Here is an 8,453-nt window from a genome sequence, read left to right as displayed (position 1 = left end):
GGCTGGTCAACGTGGGCGTCACTACCGTGCCAGGGTAAATCTATCCATTAAAATGTACTGATTTGATAAATATACGTTACTATTTGTAGCATAATAAATACAAAAAAAGTGTAAACAATTTAAAAAAAAACTAAAAAAAACACTTTTCTCAGAGTTGCTTTTATTTGCGAACACTAGGCGTTAAACGTTCCGAGGGGAACGTATTTCGGAGACGAACCCAATAGAAATGTGTCTTATGACAGCTTGGAATGGTGTGTTCAGTGTAAACAGAGTATTTGCTATTTTTGTCCAGAACACATTGTTAAAAATATCTTTTTTCCCAATGGAAAAGTTATCTTGACCCAGCCTTAAGTAATCTCCCTCGTAAAGAGTGACGAGGAGGTCAAACGGATCTTAATATGCGGGTGTCATTGGACATTTAAAGGATGATTTGGGTAAGATGGGGACCGGGCGGTCATTACCGATTACACCTGCTCGTGTTGTGAAACGTTCACTGTCCTTTGCAGGGAAAGTATTTTATGGTACTGCGGTGCTGCACATGGAGACCGAGCAGGTTGCCAAAGAGGAGATACAGCTTTCTTCCTGGTGGTAAGTCATTTAACAAATTTAGAAAAATTATAGTTGTTTTATATGTATAATGACCGCACTTTTACAGATGATGTGAAATCACTGAGGTCTGTTGTCAGCCCGGATGTATCCAAGTAAGTGGAGTAGTTTTACTTTTAGTTTCATGAAGGGGTTTATTTTTACACTGAGTATTGAGGAGTGTCATCCTGTTTTTTTTACCTGTTAAATGTTTACTAGGATCCGCAACATCGGCATCATGGCCCACATCGACGCGGGAAAGACGACGACCACGGAGAGGATGCTTTACTACTCGGGCTACACCAGAGCGCTGGGAGGTGAGTTGGTAGGATGGGGAGGTGCAAACAAAGATGACAGATGGCATCGAGTTGCTTTCATCCTTCCAGATGTGGACGACGGGGACACTGTGACGGACTTCATGGCTCAAGAACGGGAGCGCGGTATCACCATCCAGTCAGCGGCGGTGACCTTTGACTGGAAAGGTCATAGGATCAACCTGATCGACACCCCGGGTACGCATAATGACTCAATTGTCGTTTTCGAGATATATTCTTACTGTCATTCATCTCGATTTGTTTTTATAGATGTTAAGAAAAATAAAATATATTCAAATTTCTGTGTGACACCATACCAGGTCACGTAGACTTCACTCTGGAGGTGGAGCGGGCTCTTCGAGTTCTGGACGGGGCCGTCGCTGTGTTTGATGCTTCTGCGGGCGTCGAGGTTTTCACGTTCCTGCTTAAAGTTTTTTTTCCCCAAGAAAACAGTTTGAATGTGTTCATGTGGATCCATTAGGCTCAGACGGTGACTGTGTGGAGGCAGGCGGAGAAGCATCACATCCCGTGTGTTTGCTTCCTGAACAAGATGGACAAGCCTGCAGCCAAGTGAGGGCACTAAGATTGACTAATTGTAATGTATTCAAATGTTTATATAAAGGAAAACATTTCTTCCTTAGTCTCAGTTTCTGTTTGGAAAGCATCAGGCAGAAGTTGAAAGCCAATCCCATCCTGCTCCAGGTAACATTTACAGGAAAACATTTCAGAATTATTTTAAAAAGAAATTCAAAATGTGCCCAAAAAATCTTAACCATGTATGTATCTATTTTAATTAGAAAAACACTTTATAATAAATATTTACCCGCTTTGAAGCTTCCCGTCGGCAGTGGGAGGAACTTCTCCGGCGTGGTGGACTTGTTGACCAATCAGAGGCTGACGTGGAAGCCAACGGACGACGGGCGTGTTTTTGACACCAGGCCCTTTAGTGCGTCCCAGGAAGAGGAGGCGGAGCTCCTGCTGGAAGTCCGCCGGGCCAGAGCTGCGTTGATTGAGCAGGTGGAGAACAAATTTTGGATTTTGGGGAGGAGCTAAGTCTAGCCTGGGTCCTTTGCAAAATCAAATCAAAGCGTATTGTTGCTGTTACATTTTCAATGACAGGTTGTGGATCTGGACGACGACTTTGCGGAACTGTTGCTGACCGACTTCGGGGACAATTTTGACGCCGTTCCGTACATAAAAGTGAGTTGTTTGCTTAAAACGGCCACATCAAACCAAGAACCAGGATTTTCCAAATGTTCTATGATGGCGGGCCTGCTAAGCAAGGTTTCACCCTCAGCTCCAAGAGGCAGTGCGGCGGGTCACTCTGACCCGTAAAGGCGTTCCGGTGCTGTGCGGAAGCTCTTTGCGCAACAAAGGCGTTCAGCCGCTTCTGGATGCTATCACAGCCTTCCTTCCGTCGCCCGAAGAAAGACCTCGCGACCTGGTGTGCGTGAAAACCGCGTCCTCCAACTTGGTTGCAATTTGAAGGTTCAGACTTTTGACTTGCTTCCTCTCTGGGGCTCTAACAGGCGCTGGTACAAAGACGACTTGTGCGCTTTGGCCTTCAAGGTCCTCCACGACAAGCAGCGCGGCCCTCTGGTCTTCCTTCGGATCTACTCGGGAACGCTGCGAGCGCAGACGGCGGTGCACAACATCAACAGGAACGGCACGTAAGTATGGAGTGAAGCTGTCAACGTAGTGTCGGAATAGATACTTAAGATTCCCACTTTGTCGTCAGCGAGAGGATGAGCAGACTACTGGTGCCTTTTGCCGACCAACACGTGGAAATCTCCTCCATGACGGCGGGAAACATCGCCCTGACCGTCGGACTCAAGCAGGTGAACTTGGACACCGCCTCCTCTTCTGAATGTCCTTCCTTTGATAGACCGCAAGTGTGTCCTCTCTCTCAGACAGTGACCGGCGACACCATCGTCTCCTCCAAAGCGTCGGCAGCAGACGCCGCCCGCCGAGCACAAACCGAAGGCCGGACAGGCGTGGTTCTATCCGGGGTGGAGGTCCCCGACCCGGTCTTCTTCTGCACCATCGAGCCGCCCACCATGGCCAAACAAGCTGGTGAGTTTGCAGGTGAGGCTTCTCCCCAGCCTCACTTGCTATTCACCACAATGATTTTTTTTTCCACCCAGATCTTGAGAATGCGCTGAACAACCTCCAGAGAGAAGATCCCAGTCTCAAAGTTCGGATCGACCCGGATTCTGGACAGGTGACCCCCATCCCACGGTGGCGCTTCTTCACGCGAGAAAAATGACACCTCAACTTTGCAGACGATTTTGTGCGGGATGGGAGAACTGCACATCGAGATCATCCACGATCGGATACGAAGGGAGTACGGCATCGAGACCCACCTGGGCCCTTTGCAGGTGGCCTACCGAGAGACCATCCTCCGTCCGGCTTCAGCCACAGGTATAGTTTCACTTTGACAACAATTACTTAGCTGCTTGAAGGATCTGCCACAGCATGGTTGTTTGATTGCGACAGACACTCTGGACCGCACGGTGGGCGATAGGAGACACGTGGTGACGGTGGAGCTGGCCGTCCGACCCGGCGAGGACCTCGGCGCTGCCGGGTCGTGTCAAGTGGCGTTCCCGGAAGAAGCCGCTGGGACCTTGTCACAAGACATGAGGGAGGCAGTGGAGAATGGAGTGCAAAGCTCGTACCTCCAAGGTGAGCAGTTTAAAGTCCTCCTCGCCATTAGTTGGCGCTACACTTTGGACAATTTCTTATAATTGCCGTCCAGGTCCACTGGTGGGCTCTCCTCTCCAACGCGTGTCTACACTGATCCAACGCGTCAACGTGGAAGCTGGAACGTCTCCGGCCATGGTTTCCGCCTGCGTGTCCCGTTGCATGCTGAAGGTTGGTGAGATGACACGCTGCCTTTTGAAAGGGCATCTTTGCTCCAAAGCTCCTTCGTCCGTGCCCAGGCTCTGAGGCTGGCCGGGGGGCAGATTCTAGAGCCCGTCATGTCTATGGAGGTGACGGTGGAGGAGGAGCACTTGGGGACCGTGTTGGGCGACCTGGCTCAGAGGAGAGGCACGATCCGAGACATCCGGAGTCGCCACGAGGACAAGGTGCTGCTGGCCAGCGTCCCCCTGGCGGAAACCAGGGTTAGTCCCGAGATGCTGTATTTTTGTCAGCGGCACTTATTGACAAGCTCACTGAATTTGTGCTTTCTCCAACGGCAAAGGGCTATTCCACGGCCCTGCGAACGCTGACCTCGGGGAAGGCCACCTTCTCCTTGGAGCTGGACACCTACGAGGCCATGAGCGCGCAGGAGCAGAACGCGCTGCTGAAGCGAATGGCCGGCTTGGCGTGACTGGATGTTGATTTGGACTGAAAGAACTCTCTACCACTCTGGACTCTGCTGACTTTGGCGGGATTCAAGCCTCCGAGCTCAGAGGCTGCCTGAACAATGATAATAATAAAAAAGTGTACGCCAGCTCAATTTATCAGCATTTCTATTCACAGTCAGTCTTACAAAGATAAAAGAGTGCATTGATCAGAGCGTGTATGTGTGCGTGCGTAAAAAAAAAAAAAAAAAGGTGCCTTCTATCTGCGCTGGCACACTTGATTCCTCATGTTCTTCCTCCTCAGATTCCCTTGAACTCGTGGGGGCAGTAGCTGGAGAACAACGGCTCGGCGGCGATCCCGCGCCTGCCGCCGACACGGGACAAAAATCTTTCGTTCACCCGCTGCGCCGTTTTCTTCTAACGAGGAAAAAAAGGCAAGCGTGGGTACTCACTCGACCAGGCGGCAGCGGTGCGAGGACAGTCTGGCGTAGGCGTCGTTGACGTCCGTCACGTCCTTGGCGCTCCACAGACGCTCGGCCACGGCGCTGGCGCGAGGCCTGTCCAAGCAAAAGCGTGAAAAATACTTTCCCGTAACGTTCGAATTATTTTCTGCATGGAAAGGTCGTACCAGAGTCGCGGCGTGAGGTTGGTGGCGTCCACGTACTCCCCCCACATGCAGGCTTCTCCGCCCATCACCAGCTTCTTCTGCGCCTCGGTTCCTATTTTGGGAAAAATAGACCAGAGTGAGGATTTAAATACGCTAAAGTTTTTTTAAGGAAAGGGTCATTCAACAGGCTTACACTTATTTGTACAGGAGCTTCGATAAAAACTGGTGAGAGTTAAAAGTTTTGGGACTTTTTCCATCGCGCACTATTTTAGGGGACACAAACCCTGAAAGTCCTGCGGGTCGGCCTTGTAATGGCCGTGCCAGTCCTGGCCGTAGGAGATGCGGTTCAGGTACCACGGGGTGGACAGTAGGGTCCGGTAACCCGCCGCCGTGACGTTGGCCATCTCATTCTGATATTGCTGCTCGCTGCCTTTCCACACGTGGATGAGTGTGTCGGCCTTCAGCTACACAACACACAAGACAAGGCGAGCGTGTCACAAAGCAGGGGTGCCCAAAGTGCGGCCACGGGGCTCTTTACGGCCGCAAATACAAAAAATTTAGGTTTAGCGATGATCTAAGGATTACTCTTAACATTGCTGTCACGCCTGCACATTAAGCGTAAGCCCGACAATGACCACCATGTCCTCGGACTGACCGTTGAAGCCGAGCGGTTCCACCTTGTAGTACTGGACCCAGTCCTGGGCGTAGCTAATGTAATTTAGGTACCAGGGCGCCGACAGGATGGCGGTGAATCCGGCCGCCGTCACATTGCGCAATTCGTTGGCGGAGTTGGCGCCGCCCATCCACACGTGGACTACGGTATCCGGCTTGAGCTGCAACGCGCCGAGTTTAGTGGCGCCGCTTGCGGCTCGCGACACTCGCCTTTCGTCGCTCGCTGGATGATATCGATTTTGATTCGTGCGTGGATGTGCGATTGACTACTTCACCCTTAAATGAGAGTGGCGGTGGCAAACATGTGCATTTACCTTCACACCATTGTCAAAGACCTCCTGCCAGATGATGTAGCCCTTCTTGGTGGAGGTCACGATGTCCAAAAGTCTACATCCAATCAGAGATATTGATTGCCAAAGATTCAGCCTGCTGATGAATTTTCCGTTCCCACCGTTGAATATAGAAGGACTCCAGCTTGCTGTAGTTTTTCCCGAAGCCTTGCTCCTCCATGAACTTCTGGATGTCAGGGTTGGACTTCCTGCAAAGGGGGAGAAGATGTCCAGTTGAGTGTGTTGACGTGGAGACGTTTGCTTATGTGTTGGAGCGCGAGGCAGACCAGCAGGTGAAGTCCACCTCGTCACCTCCCAGGTGAACGTAGTTGTCCGGGAAGACGGCGGCGACCTCCTGGAAGAGGCGGCTCATGAAGTCGTAGCTGGTGTTGCGGATGGGGTTGACCGGGCCAAAGGTACCAGACGGTTCGGCGCCGGCAAAGCACGGTGTCAGAAGATCTGCCTGTCCTAGGGATTGATTGAATCAAGTCTCGAATGAGATCAATAAACCAATTTGGTTGATATCGCGTCAATTCGCAACAGAAGTGCTCTCGGGTCACGAGTTCTGGCAGCTCAATGCTGAGGCTAACACGGGACACTGACCTTTGCCCCAAGACTGCGTGTGGCCCGGAGTGTCGAATTCCGGGATGACGCGGATGCCTCGCAGGCGAGCGAATTCCACGATCATCTTCACGTCGGATGGGGTGTACACGTGAGTGTACGGGTGGTATGCCCCCTGTCGGCGAGGTCGTGAAAAGACATTGGCTAAGCTAAGTGGCTAATCTAATAAGGCTAGCTACACAACAAGGGCAGCAAAATGCAAGCAGAAATTAATTTATTAGGAAAACTAGCTTAAACCTTGCTAGCTAAGTTAAACAAGGCTAGCTAGTTGACCATAAAGTTCACTGCTGACCTTCTGGCTGAGGTCCGGGAATGTTCGGCTCATGTACGGAAAGGATTGATCGTCTACGATGTGCCAGTGGAAGACGTTAAACTTGTTCATTGCCATTGTTTCCTGGTGTCATGGAAATAGAAATGACAGGAAAACACTGAGGGAATAAAAAGCTAACAGTTTGGATTTTTCTTCAACATACCAGATTGGTTAGAATGACTTTGACAGGTAGGAAGTGTCGCGAGGTGTCCAATAAGATGCCGCGGTGAGCAAATCGGGGGAAGTCACTGATTTGGGTCCAATTAACACTTTTCTGGAAGACAAACCCAAAACTGAATGATGCAAAGAATAATTATGAAGTATACACTGATTGTGAATATCAATTTAAGTCCACTTACAGCCCCAAATTCATCTTCGTAAACCAACTGGCTGAAAGTTTCCAGACCTGAAAACAAACAAAAGACGTCCTGACCAAACAAATATGAGTGTAACAGTTATTTCCATTTTTTTTTTAACTATGTCAACCGTTATTACACAATTGTTGCTTTCGTTACACAATTCCAGCCTCCTTATTCCTCTTTGTGAGTGATAAAATATCAAGATTAAGCAAGTTTTTAAAAATCTGATTCTGAGTGAGGAATAATTCAAAATAAAAACAAGCGTACCGTGCAAGGCGCCCCAGACTTTTGGTGCCTTCAGGATTGCAATGGGCTGGTCCACCAACAGTTCATCTGAAGACACAAACATGTTTTTTTTTTTTTTACTGGCATCGTCATGTGACTTGTTTATGGCTCAGAATCTAGGCAATAATTGCCTTTAAGCGACTTTAAAGAGATTGGAAGTCAATGATTGATGAATTTACACGACTCATCGGACGAAACACTGGGGTACTGGTCACACTCCGGGTTTGGGTCTGTGATCAACACCTGCAGACCCATCAGTTCAGGAAAGGCGTCTTGTGTGTGTGGCCGTTTGGTTTTAGCTCCACCAAACATGTACTTGTAGTACCTAAAAATAAACACACAAAATTGATGTAAATTAGTACATTTGTCTGATTGTTGTTGTTTTTTAGCTTTGTTCCCCCTTTTGGCTAGATCTGGGATTTTGTTTGTGTGTATTCGCATTGCAATTGTGAATGTGCTTTAAAACCGCTTTAAACTATAATATTGATTTTAGTTTTCTTTCTTCCAGACTTTTGACTTGTAGCGTACTCTTTCAGATATCGTTTCCTTTTACAACTATGTATACGTAATTACTTACGTTACTTTCCACCACATACCATAAAATAATGCTTTTTCCCCCCTCCATTATTATTAACAATACCTTCTGTAGGCGTTCTGCAGGAGGTTACAGCTCGGCCCTGCCGACGACGTATTACCGTCGAAGATTTGAAAGCTGGCGGCTGCTAACTTGAACGACACGTCAAAGATGTCCACTCGCTGGGGTAGCGGCCACAAGGACCCCCATTTGGAAGGCTGTGTGTCCCGGGCGAGCTCCTCGTCGACCCAGGTTTCCTGCCGGTTCCCCCAGCAGGAGGACGAGACCCCCAGCAGGAGGCAAACATTGACGATGATAGAAGAAAACATGCTGTGACGAGAGTGACAGCGAGTTAGAAGATACTGACACTTCGAAAGCAAAACAGCATCCGGGGATGACGTCTAATGGGCGGGGCCAACGTGACATATGCGGAAGTAACCTGGCAAAAGAGGATGTTGTGTTTAAAGAGAACGCTCACTCTTTTTTTTCCCA

The 8,453-nt window shown here is 49.2% G+C and overlaps 2 protein-coding genes across 8 annotated transcripts; one reads left to right on the top strand and one right to left on the bottom strand.

Moving 5' to 3' along the window:
• The first annotated feature begins 210 nt into the window (after positions 1-210).
• Positions 211-4,359, top strand: gfm2 (GTP dependent ribosome recycling factor mitochondrial 2). Of its 4 annotated transcripts, XM_088392219.1 has the most exons (20): positions 211-434; positions 507-588; positions 656-701; positions 805-902; positions 972-1,097; positions 1,220-1,308; positions 1,381-1,469; positions 1,541-1,601; positions 1,734-1,916; positions 2,019-2,099; positions 2,197-2,345; positions 2,429-2,569; positions 2,638-2,737; positions 2,810-2,972; positions 3,044-3,120; positions 3,182-3,320; positions 3,396-3,581; positions 3,655-3,770; positions 3,839-4,021; positions 4,102-4,359. In XM_088392219.1, exons 1-20 carry the CDS (start codon positions 426-428, stop codon positions 4,228-4,230), a joined length of 2,247 nt encoding a protein of 748 aa, XP_088248345.1. In that variant the 5' UTR covers positions 211-425; the 3' UTR covers positions 4,231-4,359. The 4 variants fall into 4 exon arrangements, with proteins under 4 accessions (XP_088248345.1, XP_088248343.1, XP_088248344.1 ...); XM_088392217.1 differs by having other exon boundaries at positions 2,638-2,972; XM_088392218.1 differs by having other exon boundaries at positions 805-1,097.
• Positions 255-8,374, bottom strand: hexb (hexosaminidase B (beta polypeptide)). Of its 4 annotated transcripts, none has more exons than XR_015861775.1 (18): positions 8,028-8,373; positions 7,567-7,712; positions 7,370-7,435; positions 7,103-7,149; positions 6,907-7,017; positions 6,726-6,827; positions 6,416-6,548; positions 6,100-6,280; positions 5,935-6,021; positions 5,798-5,870; positions 5,095-5,275; positions 4,833-4,923; positions 4,657-4,761; positions 4,461-4,568; positions 4,074-4,319; positions 1,723-4,006; positions 1,217-1,323; positions 255-1,081 (listed from the first exon to the last, which is right to left on the bottom strand). XR_015861775.1 is itself a non-coding variant. In XM_088392247.1 (14 exons), exons 1-14 carry the CDS (start codon positions 8,288-8,290, stop codon positions 4,505-4,507), a joined length of 1,647 nt encoding a protein of 548 aa, XP_088248373.1. In that variant the 5' UTR covers positions 8,291-8,374; the 3' UTR covers positions 4,356-4,504. The 4 variants fall into 4 exon arrangements, 2 of the variants coding, with proteins under 2 accessions (XP_088248373.1, XP_088248372.1); XR_015861776.1 differs by having other exon boundaries at positions 255-1,059; XM_088392247.1 differs by lacking the exons at positions 255-1,081; positions 1,217-1,323; positions 1,723-4,006; positions 4,074-4,319; positions 5,095-5,275 and adding an exon at positions 5,467-5,644 and having other exon boundaries at positions 4,356-4,568; positions 8,028-8,374.
• Positions 8,375-8,453: the final 79 nt, after the last annotated feature.

Source organism: Syngnathus floridae, chromosome 12, assembly GCF_059516105.1.
Source record: "Syngnathus floridae isolate MCC-2025c chromosome 12, RoL_Sflo_1.0, whole genome shotgun sequence".
Classification (NCBI taxonomy): domain Eukaryota; kingdom Metazoa; phylum Chordata; class Actinopteri; order Syngnathiformes; family Syngnathidae; genus Syngnathus; species Syngnathus floridae.
Note: the sequence above shows the minus strand (reverse complement) of the source record. Positions and strands in the feature narration are given on the sequence as shown.